The 27,726-nt window shown below is 52.2% G+C and overlaps 1 protein-coding gene across 1 annotated transcript in view; it reads right to left on the reverse strand.

Annotated features, from left to right (window-relative positions):
• The window catches only part of ABTB3 (ankyrin repeat and BTB domain containing 3), a 287,580-nt gene that overhangs the window by 100,724 nt on the left and 159,130 nt on the right, over positions 1 to 27,726 (reverse strand). Inside the window, exon 2 of the mRNA XM_062202964.1 lies at positions 7,882 to 8,031. Coding sequence (XP_062058948.1) covers positions 7,882 to 8,031 — 150 coding nt within the window. The remainder of the gene's footprint in view (positions 1 to 7,881; positions 8,032 to 27,726) is intronic.

The following is a 27,726-nucleotide window of genomic DNA, read 5'->3' on the forward strand; positions in this document are numbered from 1 at the left end:
CGTGCCAGGCAAGAATGCCCTGAGACCAAGGTCACGTGGCCCACTGCCCAAACCCATGTTCAGCCAGCACCTCCACCTCCATCCCTACCCTTTATTTCATTCCTGGCCAGCTACCACGCACTGTAGCACCTTCTTAAAACTTCTGCAACCCTGGGGAGGAGGTGTCTTCACTCTATTTCCATGGATGGTCAAACTGGGGACCAGAATGACCAAGGCCCTCACTAGCATCATAACCAGTTGTTAACTCCCCTTTCCAAAACCCTTCCCTTGGAAGACAGATAAAGAGGAACACATGGAAGGAGAGAAGCAGGGAGGGAGGGAGAAAGGGAGGGAGGGAGGGAGGAGGAAAGGGAAGGAGGGAAGGAGGGAAGGAGGGAGGGAGGGAGGGAGATGTGAGAAAGAAAACATCGGATCACACGCAAAAGCTAGGAATGCAGTAATAAGATTTGTTTTTGTGGAAAAGGAGAGGAGGAGGGACAGAGATGGAACAGTGAAGGCTGAGCTCTGGATTCGGTGGGAAACTTGTCACTCACTCATTCACTTGTTTATCAAATATTCATTCAGTCCTACTGTGTGCTAGACCTTGTTCTGGGCTTTGGGGATGCAGTGATGCTAAAATCTCAGCTCTCATGTGATTTCTTATCTTAGTAGGGGAGACAGAAAGCAAATATGCCAGGCGCTAACAGGTGCCAAGAAGGGAATTAGGGCAGGCAGAGCTATAGAGAGTGACGAGGAGCGGGTAAGTGGGTGGGCAGTCACAGAAGGGTCTCTCTGAGGCGGTGACACTGAATGAGGTGCGGGAAGAACCTTGGGAGTGTCAGGAGCAGCAGGTGCAAAGGCCCTGTGGTAGAAGCATGAGTGGTACATTCAAAACATATCAAGAAGCCAGTGGCCTCTATCACCTACAAACTCATGAAGCACGGCTGACCTGGCATGTGACATCGGAGCCACCACGCCTCCTGCTTCACCCCCATCAAGTAATCAGCTCAGCCAATAAAGACACACTTTTCCAAAATTATTTATAATAATTTTGCAAAAAAGAAGGCAGTGGCAACTTTGCCGCCTGAGAAGGTTGCAGGTACACCCAGGAGGCAGCAGGAGGCAGCAGGGCCCTCTGATAATAGCACATCTGTATTTCAAACAAGGAGAGAGACTCTGTCCAAGCAAGAAGGGCTGTGTATGTGTATGTGTGCATATGTGTGCGTCCGTGTGTGTATGTGTGTGTGTTTGTGTGTATGTGTGGGTGCATATTGTGTGTGTGTGTTGTGTGTGTGTGCGCCGGTGACACTGAGGAGAGAGAACCCAGAAAACCTTCTTATGTACTTGTAAATGGGTCAGTTTCCATTGCCTACTGGAGTGGGGACCTGAAGTTCACAGTCTAGTGTGGGAAGACAACAGGCAGAGACATTTTGCAATGAAGCCCTCGTGTTTTTCCTTTAAAGAACTAGAAGCAAAGACTATGATTAATGACTGTCAGCTGGAGATTTAATTGCGTGCTTGAGGGCAAGGCTGGGGTGACAGGCGGAAGAGCCTAGCCAAGAGCTCAGAGGACAAAACATGGAGTTGGATGGGACTAATGTGGGAGCAGCCAGGGCCTCTGCTTCCCCATGGCCTCGGTGGGAGCCTGGGGTGCACCTGCTTCCCCCTGGCCTGCCCTGGTTCAGAAGACTCTAGGACAACAGTGAAGTTCAAGGCTTTGCAAAGTTCCTAGGGTTCAGAGCCTGTGTCAGTTTGGGGGCCTTTGTGGTATCTGGATGTAGCTGCCCTAATACCCTGACCCCTGAGTTTGTGAATTCAGTTCAACAGAAAACTGACTCCTGGAGCGGGTTCGGCCCAGAGCCTGAGTCACCTGCAGCATGGACTTCACCTTGGGCTTCACGGCCTCCTTCCGTTCAGGTCACTGCTTTCTTCCCTTGGCATCCAACTGCCACTTCCTGAGCTGAGGCTGATGTGGGAGCTGCTCAGAATACAGAGCAGAAGCAGAACGGGGGAAAGAAAACACGGTTTGAATCATGACTCTGCCATTTACCAGATGGGTGGCCTTGGGCAAGATGCATGTCCTTCCTAGGTCTCAGTTTTCTTATCTGTGAAATGGGAACAGTAATGCCTTGAATGTGGTCAAAGCAGTTTTATACACAGTAGGGGCCCACAAACAGGGAATGTGCCCTTTTTTTTTTTTTTTTTTTTTTTTGACAGGCAGAGTGGACAGTGAGAGAGAGAGACAGAGAGAAAGGTCTTCCTTTTTGCCATTGGTTCACCCTCCAATGGCCGCTGCGGCCGGCGCATCGTGCTGATCCGAAGCCAGGAGCCAGGTGCTTCTCCTGGTCTCCCATGCGGGTGCAGGGCCCAAGGACTTGGGCCATCCTCCACTGCACTCCCGGGCCACAGCAGAGAGCTGGCCTGGAAGAGGGGCAACCGGGACAGAATCCGGTGCCCCGACCGGGACTAGAACCCGGTGTGCCGGCGCCGCAGGCAGAGGATTAGCCTGTTGAGCCACGGCGCCGGCCGGGAATGTGTCTTCATCCCTAAGCCCTAACAGGCTGGACAAAGGGCAGTGGCTCTGGCCATTCCAGCTGAGAAAGGCAGGTCTGGATTTTAATACGATGCCCCGAGGAGAGAGGGAAGGGTGATGGGAGAAGAACCAGGCTGCAGGGCCGGCGGTGGCAGTGGAGGTCCCTTATCTAGGCACTTGGTCACTGGTGTGAATGTCCAGGCCGTTAGAGAACAGCATCCGCTCTGCAGCCCACAGAGCGCTCTGCCGATCTCGGAGCTGGACAGGGTGACCCAGTCCTGACCATGAACTTGACCTCCCAGCGGCAGCTCTCAGGTTGCAGCAGCTGCTGGCCTCCCCTGGCGGGAGCACAAAGAGGGAACTATGGAAGCCATGCCTGAGGAAGCCGAGTTCCATCTCAAGCCCTAATGCTCAGGTGTGGTGGGTCCTGGACAAGCTCTTGAACCCCCTCTTGCTTCCTTTCCTGTGTCATCAAATGGGGGTAACAACACATTGGATGTAATTCTTGTAAAGATTTACTCTAGTTCCCTAGTCCAAGAAGCACCAGCTGCTGTTATGATCATCATTAGCTGTGAAGAAGGGGCTCTGCTCCCTGCTAATGTGCCTGGAAACACCACAGATGATGGCCCACGGCCTGGGCCCCTGCCACCCACGCGGGCGACCTGCATGGAGTTCTAGCTCCTGGCTTCAGCCTGGTCCAGCCCCAGGGGGGGAGTGAACCAGTGCATGGCAGATATTCTCTCTCTCTGCCTTTCAAATAAATAAATCTTTTTTTTTTCAAAGAGGCTCTGTTCTTGACCTTGGTCAGCCAGGTTGCTGTTTCAAAAAGAATGGAGACGGCCGAGAAGGAATTCTCTTCATCCCCCCTTTGCTGGAAGAACTGCTTTCTACCGTTTGTCGGCAGAGTAACCTTTGAATCTGAAGAGCGGCTCTGTGGACACAGGGAAAGCAAGGCACGTTGATTCAGACCCCAGAGCAAGCCGGTCTAAGTTACAGTCGGATCAGAACGCAGGCAACTTCATTCCCTTCAGCTGCCGAGGAGACTGAGCAAAGCACTTCTGTGCACGCTGTCTACAGGGCTGGCCTGTGACTGCACCAAACCCAGCCACAATTAGCAACACCCACTTGTGGGCCCACAGTTCATATGCAAAAGTCAGCATGGGAGGGGGGTCACAGCCTTTAACTTACAGAGCAAATCACCCTTAAAAACAATTTCTGGCTGGTGCCGTGGCTTAACAGGCTAATCCTCCGCCTTGTGGCGCTGGCACACTGGGTCCTAGTCCCGGTTGGGGTGCCGGATTCTGTACCGGTTGCCCCTCTTCCAGGCCAGCTCTCTGCTATGGCCCGGGAAGGCAGTGGAGGATGGCCCAAGTGCTTGGGCCCTGCACCTCATGGAAGACCAGGAGAAGCACCTGGCTCCTGGCTTCGGATCAGCACAATGCGCCAGCCACAGCGGCCATTGGAGGGTGAACCAACGGCAAAAAGGAAGACCTTTCTGTCTCTCTCACTATCCACTCTGCCTGTCAAAACAAAAAACAAAAAACAAAAAATTTCTACAGAGCTGCTCCTGCAGGCTGCCTGCTTAGGTGACCTACAGGTTTGTTTAGCAAATCCTGTTTTGAAGAAAGCACCAGAATTAGCAGGACCCCAATCCAGGTGCTAGTGACTGGGAGGGGCCTTTGAGATATCCTGGGACAAGCTTTGAGACCCCAGGGGATCATGGGTATGGGTCACCTGGTGTGGGGACCTCCTCCAGGGTTAGAGCCACACAGCTGTGGTGCAACTCTGCAGCTAGATTCTACATTTCCAGGGTCATGCTCAGATCCTGGAAATTAACGGTGTCCCAAATGGGTGGCATTTCTTCTTAGAGCCACATTCTCCAGGGATACTGCCTGGATCCCCTGCATCTGAATGGCCTCTGAGGACATTTTTTAAAAGATTGACTGATTGATTTGAGATAATCACATGCGCGTGTGCACACACACACACACACAGATCCTTCATCCACAAGATCACTCCCCAAATGGCTTCAGTGCCGGAGCTGGGCTGATCAGAAGCCAGGAGCATATTCTGGATCTCCCACATGGGTGCAGGGGCCAAGAACTTGGGCAAGCAGCTGCTGCTTTCCCAGGGGAATTAGAAGGGAGCTGTATCAGAAGTAGAGAAGCTGGGACTTGAACCAGTGCTCATATGGGATTCTGGTACTGCAGATAGTGGCTTTACTTACTATGCCACAGTGCAGGCCCCTACATCATTATTTAGATTAAACTATTTTGATAAGCAGACACATAGAATGACAATCACTTTAAATAGCACTCTGACCTCAGAATCAGTCCTTAGGGCATTTTGGGCTGGCTGAAAAACCCAAGAAGCATTTCTTGCGTGGAAAGCCAAGACACTGTGGCAAAAAGTATCCTACATGAAGGACCTCTGTGGGTGAGACCCCAGTGGAAAGAAGTGGAGGTACTTTTCTCTGAAGGCAGGAGAGAACTCCCACTTTGCTATGACCTTGTCTAAATACTGAAGGGGTTTGTGGATGCAAAAGGAGCCTAGGCATCTCATGTCAAGAGCCTCAGGTGATCACTGATGTCATATATAAGAGTGTTAACTGTTAACAACAGGAGTCACTGTGCACTAACTCCCCCGCAGGACCTCTGTCCTCAAAGAGTTAGATTATGAAAGATAATAGTAAAACTTGTTCTCAAAGTTTTACTTTGTTTTAGTGTTTTAAGTGGAGGATATCCTTATATCTCATAAGCTATAGTTATGTCTAAGTGCTTGTAAAAGATGTATCATTCTTGGGTTCCTCTTTAAAGTTAATTAAGTTTCTCAAAAAAAAAAGAAGAAAAAAAAAAGAAGATACATACACTGATGAAATGTGATTGCCAAGAGGAAAATCCATGTCCCTCGGAAAACTATGCTGCATTCTTTGGAAAGATTCCACTAAGGCAAGGCACTGGGCAGCTCGTTAAATTAGATGAGACTATCACCCACATTGGGGCGGGCAGAGATCCTAAAACTGTTCCAGGATTGTACATTCAGGTTTGCTCACACATGTTTTATGTTCTTGCTCCACTTAAAAAAAACTCAGCCTGGAAGTTGTACATTGCAAACAACACGCTAAATTGTAATAAAGAGCTGATATGTTAAAAAAACTATTTTGATAAGTGAATTGAGATTAATAAAGAAGTAAAAAGATAAGTGAGTTGTAACATGATTGGCTTCCTGGGTAATCCTATGTATGTTAAGCATCTAAAACTACTACCCTAAGACAGGGGTCTTCAGCTTCACCAGATTGCCAAAGGAGTCACTGCACCCCAAAGTGAGATTGCGCAGGTGATTGGTGGTGGCGGAAAGGCCCCGTGGCTGGAACTGTCACGGGACTTCAGCGGTCGCAAGAGAACAGAAGTGCAACGCACAAACTCAGGGGCCAGGAAAGCAGCCTCCGGCGACCCTCAGGCTACTGGCAGCTCAGATCAGCTGCTGATGCCCTTCCCAGAGCTGCTCAGAGAAGGATGTCCGGCCTGGCTGTGCAGGGAATTCCTTCGGGAACAGGCCCAAGTAGCTTTCTGGGTTCCGAGTCCCTGTATGGTTCAGGATTTGATGGGATTTCAATACCAACTCCCACTGTATCATAATCTTGTTTTCTGAGATCCACGCCCCAGTGTCATGAGGAACTGACAAAGGAGATAAACTGTTGGACAATCAGCTGGGTCATAAACGCATGCAGTGTCGTGTTCCTCCAGGTGGTACAACAGTGTGGCCCTGAGTTGGGGACGGGGGCGTTGGTGTGGAAAATCGTTATACGGTTTGACCTCAAATCTGGGCCACCCCACTCTGGGGGTTCTCTCCTTCTCTCTGTCTTTCCCTTTCTTCTTGAGGGCCTGTTCCTTGTGCTGGGTTACATGAGCGACCCTATCAAATGCTTCAACTTTCAGGGAGAATTTAGCAGCAAGCATGGTGGAATGTGATTGGGGGGGGGCAGGGGAGGGGCTGGATACTGGGTTTCCTGCTGGGTCTTTGAAATGTTCTAGAATTGGTCATGGTTAGGTTGCCCACTAAAAACGACGGAATTATATCCCTTGCCTAAGTGGACGGTACACAAGCCGTATCTCAATGAAGCCGTGACTTAAAAACACAAAAATAGAGAGCAGTCGTGGGATGACATGTGCTGGGGACAGAAGCCAAGCGCTGAGGGGCACAGGGTTGTTTCAAGATGGACTGTCGGTTCTCCAGATCCTTGTGCTGAAGCCCCGAGCCCCAGCATGATGGGGGTTGGGGTGGGGTCTCTGGCAGGTGACTGGGGTTAGATGAGTCTGAGAGGGTAGGGCCCTCATGATGGGCAGTAGCCTTGAAAGAAGAGGGAGATCTCTCCTCCTCTCCTCTCCTCCCTCCCTCTCTCTCTCTCTCACATCATCATCATCATCACCATCATCATGGTGACAACATAGCAAGAGGGTGGCCACCTGCCTGTCCCCAGCCGTCACCAGGACCTGAGTGACGCTGCACCTTGGTTGCGGACTTCCAGGCCCCCACGACCATGAAAAAGACATGTGCACCTTCTCAGCCACTCTTGTGTTATTGCTACCTGTGCTGAGCAAGCCTGGGTCCTCAGGGTGTTATGATAACTTTAAATAGAGCTCAGAGAAAGCCTCATGGAGAAGGTACCATTTGATGGAGAAACCTGCAGGTCGCCCTGGTGCAAGCCACGTGGATGTCTGGAAGAAGAGCTGTTCAGGCAGAGAGAACAGAATATGCAAACGTCCTGGGGGTGTTCTTGCTATCGCCAAGGAGCAACAAGGGACCAGAGGGACAAAGAAGAAGAGGGTGTCTGGAGGTAGGGGTTGGGACACTGAAGATGGTGGCTTTTCCTACCAACCAGACTGGGACTTTGGCTCAGACCCCACCCATGCTTTCAGTGGACCCTGTCATGGAACTAAATTGTGGACAGCCACCATTCACAGAACTCTGATGGTGCCAGGCAGCGTGCAGACCGGGTCCTGGGCGGTAACTCACTGGACCACGAGCCAGGGGTGCACTCCGAGTTAGGGGTGATTATCTCCTCCATTGTCTAGAAAACGAAACGGAGACTCAGAAAAGAGTAGGGATTTGAGCTACATGGGTGGCACAGCCAGGAAACTTCCCAGGCCTACCGGGCTCTGCCTTCCTCACTCCCACGGGCACTGTCTGGTGTGCACAGCAGGTGTTTAATAAAGGGGGCCACCTGGCTGGTTCCAAAGCAGTGTCCTGAGGGGTTGGCACTGGGGTCGTGTGGGATGACAGAGAAACAGAGAGAGAGAGAGACAGACAGACAGACAGACACAGGCTACGATGTGTGCCCAAGGGCTGGAGAAGCAGCAGCCACTTACTCAGCTCCGCGATGCTGCCCACGCGGGTGGCCAGCAGGGACTGCTCGATGGTGCGCAGCTCCGACTGGCTGAACATGGGCAGTTCTCCCGGCTTGCTGGAGCGCTGGGGGTCTCTGTGAAGATTCAGGCTGTCCGGCAGGCACAGCACCCCTGCGGCCAGAGGCAGAGAAACAGCGTCAGTTTTCCGTCACCCAAGGGCGGTGCGCAAAACCCCACACGCCCCCAAAGTTCACCGCAGCTGGAACTGCAAAGCCAACATGGGGACCGACGCTCTGGGCTCCCTTTCGAAACGGATGTCCAGCTATTTGACTGTCCTGGGCTGTGACTGGGACACACACAACAGACTTTTCCCTTGGGCCTGGCAGCGATTCTACCCACCCAGAGATGCTCCTGGGGCAGCAGGTGGTCACTGCCCTCGTTCTCCCTTCTCTGCTGACCACGGCTTCTGGGGACTCGCTTTCCCCATCCCTCCCTTTCCATTCTATCACCATGTAGCAGGAACCTCAGAGCTTACTCGGGCAGACTAGTCAGCAACACTCCCTCTTCTGTTCGGCACCCCCTGCCCCGATGCAGAGTGCACATCTTTGCTTCCTGGGGCTGATCTATTTGGCTTCCTTTTGTCCAAGGTCAATGGACACAAGGGAACCAAAGGCCCAGGCACTGCCTGCTTCCTGGCACCCGTGCCATCATCACGTGAAGCATGTGCCTTGCTAGCCTGCTGGTCTAGGGTGAGAGACACACCAAGCAGACCCAGAACCAACCTGCAGCTTAGAGCTGCCCAGAGCGTCTGTGGTGTGTGCTCTGAGAGCATGGGGCTCTTTGTTACTCGTCATTCTTATTGTACAGACTAACAGATACACCCACCATGTACCACTCACAGAGCTACAATGACCAGGCTGGCATTGTGTTCCGTTGAGGACAGAGGATACAGTGATGGGCAGGGTGCCCATCATCCCTGCCTGAGTGATGCTGGAGACAGTGACGGGGAGGGACCGGTACTCACGCAACCACCGCACCACACACAAATAACAAAAGGATGACGTGATGTCTTACCAGGGACCTCAAGAAGCAGCTGATCATATACAGGGAGCATTTATTGAGCGCCTACTGTGTTTCCAATGCTATTGGGCATTTGGGAGATGCAAAAGAAGCAGAAGTCACATCTCAGTCATTTGCAAAGTCCCTGAAGAGATGATGTGGGGACAAGAAACAGGCACTGGGTGACTGAGACCTTGTCCCAGGGGGAGGGGACAGAATGCCCAGGTCAGCAGTTGCACCCCTTGCCCTGCTCACATCACAAAAGCTCAGCAAACAAAGCCCCTCCTTTGAGGATGGTCACTTTGTGAGGTGGTCCTGGCTCGCACCTCCTCGGGCCGCTGCCGCCCTACTGGTGGCTCCAGCCACACCAAGCTATGTAATTTTCACTGAACATTTAACCTCCATACTTGACAGAGGCAGAGACAGTAGGGAGAGTGACTACAGTGATGGCTTCCAGAGGAACAACGGGCAGTGGATGAGTGACACGAGTGACCACGAGATTTTACCGTTCCTATAGCCAGGAATCCGGTCAGGTGAATTTCTAAGCTTGTTCTCCAACCATTTTTTCCTCCAAACCCTTTTTATAAAGATCTATTTACTTATTTGAAAGGCATAATGACAGAGAGAGGTGGGGGAGAGAGAGCAAGAGAGAGAGAGGTAGCTTCCATCTGCTGGTTCACTCCCCCAAATAGCCACAACAGTCAAGTCTGGGCCAGGCCAAAGCCAGAAGCCAGGAACCCCGCCTCGGTTTGTCACACGGGTGATCTGGACTCTCTTCTGCTGCCTTCCCAGGCACACTGGCAGGAAGCTGGACGGGAGGCAGAGGAGCCAGGCACACCAATGTGGCATGCCGGTGTCGCAGGAGGCAGATTAACCCGCTACAGCACAACCCCAGACTCTCAAATGCTTCTGACACTGAGCCATGTTAGGGGGGCACATCCAGCCTAGTGGTTAAGATACCCACAGCCCACAGCGGACTACCAGCATCAGATTCCCGACTCGGCTTCCAACACCAGCCTGCTGCTCATGTGCGCCCCGCCAGGCAGCAGGTGATGGCTCCAGTCCTTGGGTCCCGGCCACCAGCGTGGGAGACCTGCACTCGAGTTCCCAGCTCCTGGATTTGGCCTGGCCCAGCCCCAGCTGTTGGGGAGCGAACCAGTGGATGGCAGAGTTCTGCCTTTCTGTCTCCCAAATAAATAATGAAAAATAAATTGAGGTGGCCTCAGTTCGAGAAATAAAAAGAAAACAATCTCGCATCATATAATATTTTGGTCGATGACGGCCTACACAGACAGCATAGAATTTAATCACCCGGGGAGGCGGTGGCTGTCTTAGTTTGTGTAGAAGCACTATTCTGCTCACATAAGGACAAAATTGCCTAACGATGCCTTTCTCCGAGAGCAGCCCTGGCATTAGGTGACACGTGCTGTATACCTTCTGTCAGCCCGGCACACACACAAACACCAGGGTTTTCATGTTTTGCATGACAATATTTCAAGACAAATCATAGCGACCCTTATCCGTTTCTCTCCTTTTCACCTCTCTTTTCTTCTGTCTCATGAATAAAAATGCCGGCCAGCTGCAGCACCAAGTGATTTTCCCAGCTGCCAACGGCTCACCACGGGCAGGAACTGGCAACCGTGGGCGCTGTGCTTTCAGGGAGATGAGACCCTTTCCCGTCACAGCTACGTCATCCTCTGGCACCCCCAAGCAGGGGCCCTGTGAGTCACCCATGCCTCCTCCCGTCTGCTCACCTGCCCAGACATGAAGTCAGAGGCTAAGCCAAGTAGCCGTTGCCATGGCAATGGATCTCGGGTCAATTCCTCACCCGGCATCCTTGATGTCTAATTCAGAGACTTACTCTCTCAGGAAGAGCTGGACGCAGACTGTACCGGCTGATCATGACCTGTGTGCCAAGTGACCTGGGTGCCAGGGCCCTGACCGCTGGGGAGAGGAAGTTGTCTGACTGGACAAATGACTCAAGTGTTCCCGAGGCATGGCCTTTCTCGGTATCTGCATTATGGCTGCAAGCTAAACCAGATTTGCATCTTTTAAAAGAAGCACATTCATTTTCATTTGATTTGAACGGCAGAGAGATACACAGTGACAGACACAGAGAGGCAGATGGAAAAAGAGAGGTTCCATCCACTGGTTCATTCGCCCAAATGCCCACAACAGCTAGGACTGGGCCAGGCTGAAGCCAGGGGCCTAAAACTCCATCTGAGTCTCCCACGTGGGCAGCAGGGACCCAAGCTCTTGAGCCAGGGTGCACACGAGCAGGGAGCTGGAGCAAAAACAGAGAGACCAGGACACAAACCAGCACTCCTACATGCGATGCAGGTGCCCCGAACGGTGACCTAACTGCTGGGCCACACGCCGGCCCCCAGATCTACATCGTAAAACACTGCTTCACACATGGTTGAGGCACGAGGGAACGAGACCTGGAGTCCGGAACCCAGACCTTCAGGCCTGGCTCTGCCACTTCTCGGGGCAGGTCCCAGAGCCTCTGGGAGCTTCAGTGTTGACTTCTGTGGAACGAGGGTTGTAGCCCTGGCCGTGTCCCTCTTACAGGGGTGCTGGGGATGGGGGTGAGTGAAGGGAGCGAAATGAAACAAAGAATGTCCCTCATAGTTGTTTCCCTGTGCTGAGCACACAGTAGGTCCTCAGCACACATTTTCAGAGATGCAGACCAGTCAACGTATCCAAACCCGGCTCTGGACTACTTTTTCATCACGAGAAGAAACAATTTCCTTTGAAATGATTCCTCCTTCTTTTAGATCCAAACTTGAAAACATAATTATTCCAAGAAGCTTTAAGAAGTAGATTAGAGAGATTCGAGAAGCCCATAATTGATCTATTATGCAAAGACTCCATATCAGGCCTTCCTTTGCCTTTTTTCTAAGACTCTCCATGGAGTATATACATAAACTGGGGCTATTTATTTATTTATTGGATAAAAATCAACTGGGCCAATAAGGTGGCCTCAGCACCATCCTTCAGTGTCAGGTGCAGGTCTGAGTTTGGGATTATTTATCAATTCCCATTACCGGAACCAAGGATAGCCTTGGCCTCATGATTAAGATCCAAGTTCAAAGACAGAGAGGACTCAGGCTCAAGTATGACTTTAACCAGACCTAAAGGAGAGGTCTTCCTGGGAGGGCAGGTACGCATACGCCAGGGTCCACAGTGGGCTCAGGTCATCACGATCTCCCTGAAATTCCACTACTTTGGGGTGTTGTGATTTGTGTGAGGGTACAGTACATTCAGTTCTCAAAAAGAGTCTGTGGAGTCTACAAAATGACCAGTCACCGGCCGGGGTTGTGCCATAGGGGTTAAGGCACCGCCCATACAAGCATCCATGCAAGCCCCGATTCAAGACCTGGCTGCTTTGCTTCTGACCCAGCTCCCTGTTAATGGGCCTGAGAAAGCAGATGGAAGATGGCCCAAGTACTTGGGCCCCTGGAACCCACGTAAGAGATGTGGATGGAGTTCTAGGCTCCTGGCTTCAGCCTGATCCAATGTCGGCTGTCGTGGTCATTTGTGGAGTGAACCAGTGGATGGAAAAAAATCCCTCCCTCTCTCCTTCTCTTTGAGTCATTCAGTCTTTCAAATAAAATAAATAAGTAAATAACAAAAATGACAAATCAATGCCTTTGAGTGTTTGTATTTCCAACGTTAGGTTTCTCTGATTTGGGCCTGGCCTAGTGGGGTGGTGGTGGGGATCGGGGGACAGAGGGTGCCGTGCATGTCCCGGGTTCCAACAGAGCTTGAGCTCAAACCCTGAAGCTGCTCTCTTGCCCGACCTTTTGCCTCTGCAGAGGAGCTAAACCCTTGACCGTGGTGCTCTAACAAGACAAGGTACTCAAAGCCTCGGCCCACAGCGAATGCCTGAGAATACACCGTTCCCACACATGTGCAGGGCTGTTTACTGAATGTCTGGCTTCACACGGCTCTGCGGATCATCCTTCCAAAACCTTGTGCAACTGGAGACTGACAGCTTTTGGGTGAGGTCATTCAGAACATAAAATACAAGAACGCTGCAGTGGCTGGGATTCCGGGCCAACCACGCCTGGCCTTCCACGTCTGATGCCGGCTAACCAGGGGTGTCTTGCTGTCTCCTGTCTGCCTCCCTTCCTACCTGCAGGGGTGGCTCCCTGGCAGACACAACAGCCTTGCTGTTCTGCGCATCTCCATTTTGCTGCTTGATCCTGGGGCTGGGGCTGCTGGTTCCCCATTGCTAAGGTGTGGCTGTGGCTTGAGCGAGTCTTGCAAGGGTCCATGTGCTGGAGGTTGGCTACTCAGTGTGGTGGTGTTAAGGGTAGGGGCCTCCCAGCCTTGAGGCCTTAGTAAGAAATAAATTAGGTCATCATCGGAGGCAGCACCCTCAGAAGGGATTAATGCTGGCTTTGCTGAGTTGGTTCTTTTGAGAGCCTCCTGTTATACAGCGAGGCCATCCCATGTGTTTGCCTTCTCTCGCCTGCACCCACGTTCCTTTCTCTGATTCCAGACTGTTGTAAGGGAGCCAAGGGGACCCTCTCCGGGTGCTAGTGCCATACTGTCTGGAGTCTCCAGAGGCCAGTCATGGGCCAAGGTAAACTTCTTTATTAGCTACCTAGCCTCAAGTATGTTGTCATAGCAACAGAAAACAATGAGGGGCCGGCGCTGTGGCGTAGTGGGTAAAGCTGTCACCTGCAGTGCCGGCATCCCACATGGGTGCCAGTTCAGGGCCCGGCTGCTCCTCTTCTGATCCAACTCTCTGCTATGGCCTGGGAAAGCAGTAGAAGATGGTCTAAGTCCTTGGGCCCCTGCACCCATGTGGGAGACCTGGAAGAAGCTCCTGGCTCCTGGCTTCGGATCGGTGCAGCTCCAGCTGTTGCCGCCAATTGGGGAGTGAACCAGCAGAGAGGATGATTCTCTCTCTGCCTCTCTTTTTCTCTTTGTGTAACTCTGACTTTCAAATAAATAAATAAATCTTTAAAAAAAACAATAAAAAGGAAAACAATGAGTACACCCCAAAGAGAAAACCAAGTAAACCAGCCCTCAGCATCCATCCATTCACCCCTGGGAGAGGAGGCAGGAGGGACAGCAACCGATTGTTATGGAGGACGGCCTGGGGGCCAGCCACTGCACCAAGCACTTTATGTATTTAAATCCAAACTTATTACCCTCATCTCGGCCACACTACAGAATAAAGAATCCAATATTTTTGAGAAATAGGCGAAACACTTAAGAACAAAGGCTCTGGGTCCAAATGTCCAGGGTTTGGTCCCTAATTGCATCACTTAATCTTATTTTTCTCTACATTGCCTACCACTACCTGATACGATATGATTGTCTATTATTTGTTTATGTAGAGTTGGTCTCCAGTACTTCATGTAAACAGCCAAGGGTTTATCTCCCCCAATGGCAGCCACAGCCAAGGTAGGGCAAGGCAGAAGGCAGGACCGCAGAACTTCATGCTATCTCCCACGTGGGTGGCAGGGCCCCAGTACTTGGGCCATCCACTGCCTTCCAGCAATGCTAGCAGGAAGCTGGGTTGGAAGTGCGTGTTGTTGGCAGCAGCGGTGGTGAGTAAGGGTTAGCACGGGAGAGTTGGAACCAGGAGATGGCCGTGTCTTGCTGCGCTGGAGTGGGACTGGCTGGGTGAGCCAGGGCACCCTGGACCCCGGCCTGAGCTCTGTGTTGTCTGGCCCTGTCTGTAAGAGATCAGATTCTACTCCTCCTGCCTGCTGAACTTGACCTGCTGGTCTGCAAAGTCACCCCTGGGGTTTAAAGTGGAGGGTGCTGGCCCCAGCCTCAGCTGGAAGGAGGCAGCGGGGCAGATGGCAGAGCAACCCTGGAGCAGCCGTCGGACAGGGCTGGCAGGTGCAGCTTCGCACCTTGCTTTCTTCCCATTGTGTGGACAGGCCTCTTGACGTGGCTGCTCTGAGCTTCAAACGCTGCACTGTCTCCTTCCTGGTGTGGCTGGGAGACCGTAATGGGATGATATATACGGACAACCTGGCACAAGAAGGGGGTCGATAAATGTTTGCCGGTAATCTAAGTTAATGAAGTTCTGAGAAGCTAAAGATTTAGGAATTCAATAACACAGACAGGGCCAGAAGGCGTGCTTTTATGGGTAAAATTATGAAGAAGCAAGAGAGGAAATTATCAGATTTTTCCTTTTAAATGTTTGTACAACTGGCTTGGAAACTTTCATTTTAAGAGACTTGGCAGCAGGAAACAAATTCAGGGCTGGTGTGGTGAACCCATTCATCTGTGAGAAGCAGCTCCTGGTCCAATTAGGATAAATCCAGACCTTAGTTTGTGTCTTCCCCAAGAATGTATTACATCAAAGGGAGCATTTGGAGGAAGTCTCCTGACAAACCACAGAAAGAAGCGAGACATAGAAAACACAGAGATGGAGAATTTTCAGAAAGGGACTGCAGGACCTGTCCAGACACCCGGAGCCGGAAGCACCTAAGAGGAATAATGCGCTGACCTTCTTAAAGGGACATGAAGCTGTTCATGGGTCACTCATTCATTCAACCACAAAGACTCCAGGACGCACTGCTGTCCTCAGAGCTCCCTGGTGTCCAGGAAGCAGCTTCTCCACCAACTGAGACACTACAGGAGGAAGAGCAGAAAAATGAGCCCAGGCTTCCACCGTGCAGCCCAGTGGCGCAAGTCCAGGTCCTCCTCGGAGTGTCAGGGACATCTCCCAGGGGAGCTCAATGCTGGAGTTGGAACCTGGGGGATCAGGTGCCTTATAGCAGAGATGAAAGAATTTGGATTGTTTTTTAAGATTTATTGTTTATGAGAAATGCAGAGTGACTAGGAGAGAGAGGGAGAAGCAGAGATATCTTTCATCCGCTGATTCCCTCCCCAGATGCCCACAGTGGGGCTCGACCAGGAGGAAGCTAGGAGCCCCGAACTCCATCCAGGTCTCCTACATGGGTGGCAGGGACCCAAGGACCTGGGCTATCTTCAGCTGCTTTCCCAAGTACATTAGCAGGGAGCTTGAGGGAAGTGGACCAGCTGGGACTTGTAGCAGGCACTTCAATATCGGATTGTGCACCCCCAATCTGCAACACCTGCCCCCAAGTTTGGATTCTGATGCTGGATGCTCGGGTTGACTCACGTTCTGCAAGTTCCCAGCAAGATCACGGCAGGCATGCTGCTGTCTAGCCTTCCTGGGCCTCAGTTTCCTTGTGAATACCACAAGAATCTTGGATGAAACGTAAGTTACTTTCAAAATGGTAATTCTAAAGATAGACACGCCCCCTTCAAAACCACTGTTCTCCACTTCCTGTGTAAGATTCAGAATTTTCTATTCGTTCTCATTCATTAATGCATCACTCACTCATTATATCCGAACCATGTGCAGGTTCTACAGGGGACAAAGTTGTAAGCAAAGCAACACACAAGTCCTACCTCCAGAGCTTGAGATCTGGCTGGGGACACGAACGCCATCAAGGGTCACACAAAGAAATCTTCCAGGCTCCACTGTGAAAAGTGTCAGGAAGGGAAAGAACGCATGTGTAGCCTAAGCAAGGTGACAGCTGCAGAACTGTATCCAATTTAATTTGATTTCATGTAATCATATAAAGTGACCTCCCCATGGTTATTAACAGCTGTTTGATTTGTGAATTGATGCTGAATAGTCTTTCCTTAATTTTCTATTGGAATACCTCACTCTTAGTGACATGTAAAAGTTCTTTGTATATTAAGGAAATTAGCCTTTGCCTGACATGGGTGACCCAGGCATATTTTCCCAGTTTGTCATCTGCCTCTTAAGGGTATATTACCAGTAGTTTTTTTTTTTTGACAGGCAGAGTGGACAGTGAGAGAGAGACAGAGAGAAAGGTCTTCCTTTTGCCGTTGGTTCACCCTCCAATGGCCGCCGTGGTAGCGTGCTGCGGCTGGTGCACCGCACTGATCCGATGGCAGGAGCCAGGTACTTATCCTGGTCTCCCATGGGGTGCAGGGCCCAAGGACTTGGGCCATCCTCCACTGCACTCCCTGGCCACAGCAGAGAGCTGGCCTGGAAGAGGGGCAACCGGGACAGGATCGGTGCCCCGACCGGGACTAGAACCTGGTGTGCCGGTGCCGCAAGGCGGAGGATTAGCCTAGTGAGCCGCGGCGCCGGCTCCAGTAGTTTTTTCAAGTAGAAGTGTTTCCATTCAATGCAGGCAGATGTATCAGTCTTTTTTCATGGGCTCTGGGTTTAGGTTATATTCAGGAAGTCCTTCCTCTATTCAAGGTTAATTAAAAATTAACCATGTTTTCTTCTGCTAGTTTTAGTTTCCTTTTCAATATTAAAATTTGATCTATGTGGAGTGAGGTAGGGATACAATTTTTGCTTTTCCCAAGTGACTAAGCAATCATGTCAATATTTGCTGAATAATCCATCTTTTCCCAACTGATTTAAAATAATTTCCCTTTATTGCGCCTATAGCATTTCCTATCTTACTGCACTGATTCAATTTTCTTCTGTGTCAGAACCAAACTGTTTGATCACTGTTGCTTCATAAATGTTTTTAAATCACGTGGGATTGGTCCTGTCTCCTCTTCTTTTTGAAAGTTATTTTGAGGGCATTTTTGTCTGTTTCTTTCCCGGATGAATTTTAATTCTCATCCATCAAGTATCTGAGTAGGAACGAATGGGTGAGGGCCCATCAGGAAGGCAGAGAAGGACATGATGGCCCCTGTGGGTGGCTGGGAGGTACAGAGCCACTTCCGACACCGTCTGGCTTCATTATTTGAATATTCAACACGTTCCTGGACATGAAGTTAGCTGGGCTTTTCCTGCTACCAATACTACAGTTCCACTCAGATTGGTTGAATAAGCACCAGTTGATCTAATGAATGAGTCCTGGGTAGAGCTCCTGGTGGGAAAGAAAGGTGTGAATGTCCTATGAGTGCCCCATTGAGGGATTCTTCCCAGTAGAGCAAGCAGAGGGGGCTGGGGAAAGGCAGGGATGACACCAGCTGTCAAACGCATCGCATGCCAAGGACAAACAGTCACAGGTTTGTCCCACCCCTTGGATGTCTGGAAGCCATTTCCAGGTAGGAGCGAGGATACCGTCTATGTTGGAAGCTGTTGTCCCTGGCAGGCTTCCAGCTGGAAATCTCTTTCTTCCACAGTGCAAGTGACGATGATTATTTATAATCATTATGAAGGTCCCCGAGGCGTGGGAGACCCCGAGTCACCCACGAAACATTAAATCACATTCAACCCAGCTTTCACGTTAAGTATATTTGATTGTACTCTAGGTCTTCAAAGAATGATTATCTTTAATTAAACAGCCTGACAACTGTAGAATTATTACCTATTTGATATGACAGAGTCAGGAACTACTCACTAGAATGTTTAAGAATCTGAAATACCCTATGGCCGACCACACAGAATGACAGACATGTGTATGCGGGTGTGTGTGTGTGTGGGGTGTGTGTGTGTGTGTGTGTGTGTTTCTACAGGCATACAGGAGACTGGGCCAGCATTTTGAGAGCTGCTTAAACATTGCTGTTGACACAGTGGACATGAAAATGGCACACAGAGCATAAACCTGCCATTTGCAGCCATGCACGTGGACGCTGATACAAATACCTACCAGGCCTTTCATAAGCCATCGAAAATGCAACGACTACTAAGTAGGCTTTTTTTTTTTTCTTTTCTTTTCTTTTTTTTTTTTAACAGGCAGAGTTAGCGAGAGAGAGAGACAGAGAGAAAGGTCTTCCTTCCGTTGGTTCACCCCCCAAATGGCCACTATGGCCGGTGCACTGCGCCGATCTGAAGCCAGGGGCCAGGTGCTTCCTCCTGGTCTCCCTTGTGAGTGCAGGGTCCAAGCACTTGGGCCATCCTCCACTGCCTTCCCGGGCCACAGCAGAGAGCTGGCCTGGAAGAGGAGCAACCAGGACAGAACTGGCGCCCCAACTGGGACTAGAACCCAGAGTACCGGTGCCGCAGGCGGAGGATTAGCCTAGTGAGCCACGGCGCCAGCCTAGGTCAGCTTTTAAAAACATTGGAATCCCATCAGGCCAAATCAGCAGCTGAGTGCCGGGCAGACTAAAGCACAAGAGGATGCTACCTCCCCGTGGGTCGCTGCTGTTAAACAAACCCCGCACTTGCGGCAAGGCTTGGGCCCTCGGGAGGGGAGCCCTAGCTGGGGAAGCAGGCCCCTACCCGCCATGCAGCTGGGTGAGGATTCTTCTGGGGCCATGCTTGCCCCAGCACCTGCTCAGGGCAGGGGAGGTGGGTGGGTCACAGCACGGAATACACAACGCAGTCCAGAGAAACTCAATGTTTCTCAGCTCCTTAGGATGACGGCCTCCTGCCCGTGCGGGAAACCCTCTGGAAACTTCCCTCCTGACCCCTGTACCCCTGTACTCCTCCCGGCTGTATCACCCATGTCTTTATTTTCTGTCTCTGGGGCCCCTCCCGGGGTTGGTCACTGCCTGGAGAGAGCAGATAGCTCGCCTGTAAGCGGGCTCCATATGCAAATCAGCCAGCCCAGAGCCAGCGCCCACCCACCTCCTCCGGGGGCTCTCACATCCAGCGCCACCCTCCACCTTTCCCGATTTCCTCAGGGTCTGGCACAGCCCCTCCACCTCCAAGTCCACTCCAACTCTCTGGGTTCGCCCATCCTACGCCTGCTTACCCTGTCTTGCCCGTTCTTTCTTGTGGAAACCACCAGAGCGGCGCTTGGCCACAGCCCCTGCTCCCTGCGCCCTTGACCTCCGACACCCTGGCACCCAGTGCTTCCTCCCCAGGGGGTGGTGTGCCCCTCCTCTTGGGAAGCATGTCTTTTCAAGGCGGGCCTTCCAAACTTTCTATGGATACAGGACATTTGCAAATACTCCACCCCATGCAGAGATACCTGCTCTTTTTTGGAAGATCGCAAACCATTGTAAGACCTTTTTATGCCTAAAGAACCAATTAGCAGTTGAATGGTGTTAGACTGTTTATTGCTCCAGATGGAGAAGCTTGCCAGGAGTTTGAAAGATGCCAGTACACAGCCCCCACGGCAGACCAATTAAGCCAGGATTTGGGGGAGCAGGCAGGGTCCAGGTGTTCTCCATGGTAATTCTAACATAACTCTAGGCTGACAACCTGAGTTAGGAGGTACCCCAAGTCTCGGTTGCCACCCTGTCCCCTCGACCCCTCCCCAAAACCACATTCACACCAGAAGAACCCCCTACCAAGTAATTCAGGGCCCCAAGGCACTTGTATAAGTGCCAGCTCATCGGATCCCGGGAGTGAGATATTCCAGTGTAGACATGCAGCTGGATAATTGAGGGTTAAATGGTGGCCCCCCAAATAAAGGGAGTACTTCCAAAAGTGCATGGAAAAATAGAATGCCAAGGTAAGTCTGGGTGCAAAACAATTGGCAACCCACACATAATTTTTTTTCACAATAGGCATTTTCCATCCAGGTTTTGAAGACCCTGCCTACATCTGTGGCTGGGTTCTGCACATGTGACCTTAACTGGGAACAGCTCTTGGCAGCCATCTCATGATTGTGGGGTGGGGGGTCCCACATCCAACGACACCATACTTGTAAGACGGGGCAGACGCATAGAGGACAGAGAAGCGACACAGGGAGGAGGCAAGGGCAGGAGGGATGCACCCCGGGACATCAGCAGCCCCCAGGAGGCAGCAGAGAACCTGGGGAGGGGGTCTCCCTCAGAGCCTCCACGGGAGCCTGCTGTGCCAACTCCTTGATTTACAAGTTCTCGCTTCCAGCACCCTGAGAGAATGAATTTCTGTTGTTTGCAGGCGCTGGGTTGATGTTCATTTATTACGGCAGCTCTAGGAGTGATTTCCCTGGGATTTTAAATGCTTACTATTGCCTGGACTAGAGCAAAGCTTTGAGTCCATGACCCATTCCTCCCCCCTACACACACGTGCGTGCATGTGTGCGCACACACACACACATTCAACAACTTTCAAAGGCTCCCCATTACCTAGGGGACAAGACTGAAACTTCTTTTTGTTGTTGTTTATTTATTTGCAAGAGAGCAAAGCGCGCACCTGAAGCAATGTGGTCTTGGCTACCCAGAAGCCTGCGCCAGACGAGAGAGCATGGGCAACCCAGAGGTGGGGATGGGGAAGCGCCCCCAGGTCACCCAGAGGCCAGGGGAGAAGCGGCGGGTGCTCTTGGGGGTCCAGGAGGGCTTCTTGCACCCCCAGCTGCTCTCAGCAGCAGAGCCAGGCTACAGTGGCGTCAGGTTCCACTGAAACGTCCCTGTCCCACCTACCAGGGCCCACTTGTAGAAACTCTTGGATCAGGGGGCCCAGATGATGGTTATGTGCAGATTTTTACTCTGAAGTTTTATACACAGATAGCCCCGCCCCTCTGTACACACACACACACACCGTTTTACTGTAACTCTACGCATGTGTGTGTGTGTGTGTAGTTGAGTGTCTTCCGGTACAAAGCCCTCGTGCCACCGCTGACACTTTTTGCCCAGGGGGACATTGTCAACAGATGTGATGATGCAGTTTGGAAGTTTGTGTTCTGCTGTTTAGAACCAGTGAGTCAGGAGATCGTGGGCCTTGGAAGCTGGCCAGTCTTAGCCATCACTAAGCCCAGCTCTCCACAGTCAGTCACACAGGTCTCCTGAGTGCCTACTAAGCGCCAGACCCTGGGGACAATTGGATGAACTGACAGTCCCTCTTCCGCAGGGTTCACGGTTAAGCCCTTTGTCTTGGAGATGAAAAACAAGGGCCCAGAGAGGGTAAGTAACTCTCCTGATGTCACACCGACACAGCACCGCGTTCTTAGCACTGTGGCCGGCAGAGTAACGGTCCCTGAAGTTGTCCACACCCTAGTCCACAGAATCAGTGAATGCATTCTGTTGCGCGGCCTGGGGAAATCAAGGCTGCCAGTCGCCTGACTTGCGGATAAGCAGTTGGCCCTGGATTGCCTGGTGGGCCCGCTGTAATCCCAGGGTCCCCTAGAGGAAGAGGCAGGGAGCAGGCGGTTCAGGGCCAGAGTGACGCGAGGTGAGAAAGACTTCACGAGCCGCTGCTGGCTTTGCAGAGGGCAGAGGCCACGAGCCAAGGCCTGGGAGAGGCCAGGAAACGGATTCTCCCCGGAGCCTTGGAAAGGAGTGCAGCCCTCCAACGCCTGTTTCCGCTCGGCGACACCGGTTTTGGGCACTCGACCTCTAAATCCGCACAGGAGTCAGCTTGGGTCTGCCGTCTCTACAGCAGCCACAGCCAACGCACACGCAAACACAAATGCTCCGGGTGCCCGATGCTGGCGTCTGGAACGGACACCACTTCCCTCTGGAAGCCCATTTCATTCTCAAGGTTGGGGTCTGTTTCCAGCCGGGCCCTGCCTTTCTCCCCACGGGTAGATGCCAGGGTTTAACACAGAAACAAAGAGATGGACAAGCTGCAGTTTTCCTAACTCTCCCTCAGCTCCAGCAGGGACGCCTCTCTGCCCCCAGATCATGGTCGCCGGTGTTCTGTTTACAGACGCGCCCCTGGCATTCCTATCTCAGCCCATTGAGGAGGAGACCTTGTGGGCCAGGGTGGCTCCCAGCCCACCGTGGGCTCCGGCCTCTTTTTCTCTCTTTCTGTTCTGGGCCTGTCTTCTGCTCCCAGGACATGCCTGGGCCTCGAGGCTCTATTGATGTGGAGGGACACAGGGCAGGGCCAACCTACGTGTTCTGGGGTCCCTGGAGGTGGGAGAGGTGAGGTGGGGATGAGCCACTTCCAGCACAAGGAAGGATGTGGCCACTGTCTCACGGGACTGGGGTGGGTAGCACGTGGCTTCTCAGGTGATTCAGAGAATCTGAGCATGGGTTTTCTAACACCAGAAAGCTGTCCCCTCCTGGGGGTGTGAGTGATTGTGAGAGATGCTTTGTCATCATCATTTAACCAGTCACTGTAAACCTTCTTAGTGCCAGGTCTGTGCGGGGGACATGGATAACGATGATGGTAGTGGTGGTGATGATGGTGACAATGATAGTGGGTGGTGATGATGATGGGGGTGGTGATGATGTAATGGTGGCAGTGTTGATGGTGATAATGATGGTGGTGGTGTTGATGGTGGTGATAATGATGGTAGTGGTAGTGTTAATGGTGATGATGGTGATGTGATGTTGATGGTGATAGTAGTGATCATAATGATGGTGGTAATGATGATGATGGTAGTGGTGGTGATGATGGTGACAATGATAGTGGTGGTGATGATGTAATGGTGACAGTGTTGATGATGGTGATAATGGTGGTAGTGTTGATGGTGATGGTAGTGATGATGATGGTAGTGGTGGTGATGATATAATGGTGACAGTGTTGATGATGGTGATAATGGTGGTAGTGTTGATGGTGATGATGGTGATGTGATGTCAATGGTGATGGTAGTAATGACAATGATGGTGGTGATGGTGGTGGTGGTGGTGATGTTAATGGTGATAGTGGTAGTGTTGATGGTGATGACGGTGGTAATGTTGATGTTGACAGTGATAACGGTGATGTGATGGGGATGGTAATAATGGTGGTGGTGATAATGGTGACAATGACAATGGTGGTGATGGCGATATGAGCTAACACATACTGTTTACCAAGTACTGTTCTAAGAACCATACATTCCAGTCCCATATCTTTATGGTGGTGAGTATGAAAAGTTGGCTGGAGGATGACTTGGCTGCTACCACCCTCGGCTCACATCTAGGGGCAGTGGTGAGCAGGGCAGAATGGAGGAGGCGAACAATACTTAGGATGCAGTGAGAAAGCACAGTGGTTAGGTACAGGGGCTCCAGGGTCAGTCTGCCCTGATTTCAATCCCAGCCAGTTACTTACAAATTCTCTCTGGCCAAATGAATTCCCTCTCTGTGCCTCGGTTTCCTCTTCTGTCGAGTGGGGATTATAACAACTGGGTCAACCTCATGAAACTGGGTGAGGATTGCATTTGCTGGGATGTTCAGGGCCTGCACAAGGCCTGGCTCCCGGGGGCTGCTCAGCAACTGAGTTTCTTGTGATTACAAGGCCCTCAGTAGCCGCTGTCCAGGACCCTCGAATGCAACCTTGGATGCTTTGGGCTTCTCTTGACTTCTCTCCCAGGCCAGTTCTCAGCGCCTTATTGCTGTCATCTTTGCTGCCATTAGAGACCCCGAAGTCCTTGTTTGTGATTGAAACTGGTTTCTTCCTTGGCATCCTCGCCTCTCGCCAGCCCTCTCTCATAGGGACAGCTGCAGGGGAGGCCTAATCGAGCAGGTGCCACTGGAACTGGATTAACAGGAGTGTCATCTTGGAAGAAAGAGCCGGCCTGGAGAGACGGAGATGGGGTGGGAGTTTTGGGGAGCAGCTGGGTCAAGGGATGGGGCTGCAGTTCTGTGGGCAGGAGGCCGGAGTACAAAACACCTTGAACCCTGCAGTCACAGACGCTTATCGTGAGTCATGCAAGGGTTGTGAAGCTTCACAAACCTATAATCATCTCACGCATCTAGAGGGCTGTATTGGCCCTCGTTGTGGTATTTGAAATCAGCACAAAAGGTGGTTAAACTAATAATGGCACCAGTAGTCATAAGGTTAGTGACAGTGGGGACAGTAGCAACAAAGTGGGGGCTGGGCCATCACCATCACCATTGTTCTTATAGCTGACTTTAAATGAGGCCTCACTATGTGCCATTCTAAAGGCATACTTAAAGGTCTTTTTTTTTTAATTTTTTTTTTTATTTTTTAACAGGCAGAGTGGACAGTGAGAGAGAGAGACAGAGAGAAAGGTCTTCCTTTTCCGTTGGTTCACCCTCCAATGGCCACCGAGACTGGCACACCGTGCTGATCCGATGGCAGGAGCCAGGTGCTTATCCTGGTTTCCCATCGGGTGCAGGGCCCAAGCACTTGGGCCATCCTCCACTGCACTCCTGGGCCACAGCAGAGAGCTGGCCTGGAAGAGGGGCAACCGGGACAGAATCCGGTGCCCCGACCGGGACTAGAACCTGGTGTGCCGGTGCCGCAAGGTGGAGGATTAGCTTGTTGAACCGCGGCGCCGGCCGAGGTCTTACTTCATTGAACTGACAGTAACCCTATGGGGTAGCTATTATTATCCCCATTTCCCTGATGAGAAAACAGAGGCAGGGAAGAGTTCCATGACCTGGGTACAGCTGTGCTGGAATCCAGAGGCCAGGGGCCAGGATGCTTACAAAAGGGTTGGTCGGTTTGGCACGGTGAGAAGCTGCCTTGACTCCAGAGAACACGGATGCCAGGAACCAACATCCCACAAGTTAGTAGCAACTGGAGATAGAAGAGGTTTCTCTAAGGTCTAGGGAGTACTCAGGGAGGGAGCCCCTGAGAGATGACAGTGGGGTCTGTGACTTGGAGGTTGGCAGCCAGGCCTGGCCTGTTCAATGCCTCTCAGGCTCCTGTCAAGGATGGAGTCCCAGGATGGCTGTGCCCATTTCTGATCACTCATGGGCCAAGGTCCCTGAACAGCACCCAGGGCTCCCCAGGAACCTCTTCTGCAGGCCTCCTTGGCCATCACCCTCAGGACCTGCGGGCCAGCCTGGCCCCTGAGCCCCACCGAGGCTGCCTGCCTCAAATCTGGTTGACCTACTAACAGCACATGAACATGGGAACACCACAGCCTGGCTGGGCAGGTGCAGGTGGGCCTAAGTTCCACCCACAGGCTGGACACTGGCCAAGTGGTCCTGCAAGAAACAATGGCTAAGGAAAAATGGAATGACCTCACCAGCAATGGGCTCCCCTGACTGCAAGTCACATCACTTTTCTATTCCCCTTCCCAGCCACAAGGAGAGGGGGTGGCGCTCCTGAGGACAGCTGGGGACGTAGAGGGACCTCAGCCTGCAGGAGAGAGGAGCCCTGGAGCACTGGGGGTCCTGCTGCCCCTCCCCCCCCCCCCGCCTTCCCCAGGTCCTTGGGAGGCAGCAGCCAGTCTGCCCCCCTCTCTGCATTTCCCTGGATCTGTGACAGCTCCCCTGCGTTCCCCGCAGGCCACTGGCAGGAGACAGAGCTTAAAAGACCTGTTTTGCAGGCTCCAGGGGGACCGCGATGCCATCTTTCCGTGCTTTGATTAAGAATGATCCTTGGGGCCCTGCTGTAGGGGAGGCTGAGCCCCCGATCAGTGCGGGATCCAAGGCTGGGAGCGGGGCGTGGCTGCCGAGCTGGGGCCCTCAGCAGGAAAGCGAGGCGCTGCCTGGGGATGGATGGCTGCTCCAGGCACCAGGAGGTGGTGAAGGCCAGAGGCGGGCCTGAGGGAATCATCTGGAATTCCAGAGCAGCGTGGGAGAGGCCCAGGCCCTGGAAACCCTTAGAACGTGAACAGGTGAGGGAAGCTGGTGTGCTCAGGCCTTCAGTGCTTTTTCCAAGACCTCTGGGTCCCCTTCAACACGTACAAGGCCGTCTCATGGCCGCAGCCACTTAGCTCCCTGGCCATCCTGAGCCCCCAGGCTGGGAGAAGCCGTCCCACCTTGGGCCTTATGCAAAACACCCCTGGCCTTTGGCGAATGAGCCAGGAGCCCCCTCTCACCGCTGGGGAGCTCCCCCTTCCTGGGTCCTTCTTTCCCCAGCCCCCTCCCAGCACACTGCTCAGCACCCTCCTCCTGGGAGCTTGAAGGGACTCGCTTTGGAGGCCCAGGACCCCAGATGCTGGCTGCTGACCGGGGGATCTGACAGTGCTTCCCTGGGGGATCTCTGCGGCCCACCAGGACCCCAGACCCAAGGCTCGAGGGAATTCCATGCTGTCCTTGTGCTTGGAGCTGAGCAGAACTGGGCTCTTGGCTGGCTTCTCTTCTTACTGTGCGGCTTTGGGCAAGTCACTTGACCGTTCTGAGCCTCAGGTCCTCCATTTATGAAATGAGGACTACAATGGCTCCCTTTTTGGGTTGCTATGAGGACTCAGATGTGTGGGCAGTGCAGTGTTAGCTTCCTAGGGCCGTCGTGACACAGTGCCACACATGCAGTGGCTTCAGCCACGGACATTGACTCACAATTCTGGAAGCTGCACAGCCAAGATCAAGGTGGGGGCAGGGCTGGCTCCTCCTAAGTGCCGTGAGGGTCAGTGTGTTCCCTGTCCTCTCTGCTAGCTTCTGGGCGATGCTGGCAACCCTTGGCTTGCAGAAGCATCGCCCTGGGCTCTGCCTGCATTTCCCATGGCGTTGTCCCTGTGTGCACGTCTGTGTCCACATTCCCCCTTCAATAAGGACATTGGTGATACTGGGTTAGGGGCCCACGCTGCTCCAGCACGACCTCACCATTCCTTGTTACGCCTGCCACGAACCCAATCCCAACCAAGGTCAACTTCAGAGCTACTGGGGGCTAGAACTTCCACATATGAATTTTGGTGGGAACATAATTCAAACCATCACCCCCACATGAAGGTAACAAGTAGAGGATGGGCTCTCAAGAAATGGCAAGGCCCTCTCCTTCCCCATTGAAGAGGGTCTAAGAGGACAAGAGAAGTTTCCAGCACTCTGTGGCTATGTACGAGTGCTGTCAGAGGCTCTGCCTCTGAGCTCCAGCCTGACTTTCCCCAAAAGGATGCCCTGCCTGGAATAACATCTCCAAGTCCGCATGGGGCTGTCTTCTGCTGTGGCCCGAGTATGACAGCGAGGGACAGAGCCAGGGCTCGGTAGGGAGAGGCCAGCCAGTCCTGGCTTTTCTCACTCAGGACTGTTAGTGGGGAGGCCCGGAAGAGCTGCCTCCATCCCCAGGAGATGCCCCAGGCAGTAGCGTGGCCTTTTCCTTACTGTTTTCTGTCATGGACAAGACTCCTCTATCTCATACCTGGGCCCTGGGGAAGCTTAGCTCAGTTCTCCAGCACTGGAGGTTAGTGTGCTTCCTATTTGTCTCATTTC

This window comes from Lepus europaeus, chromosome 10, assembly GCF_033115175.1.
Source record: "Lepus europaeus isolate LE1 chromosome 10, mLepTim1.pri, whole genome shotgun sequence".
Classification (NCBI taxonomy): Eukaryota; Metazoa; Chordata; class Mammalia; order Lagomorpha; family Leporidae; genus Lepus; species Lepus europaeus.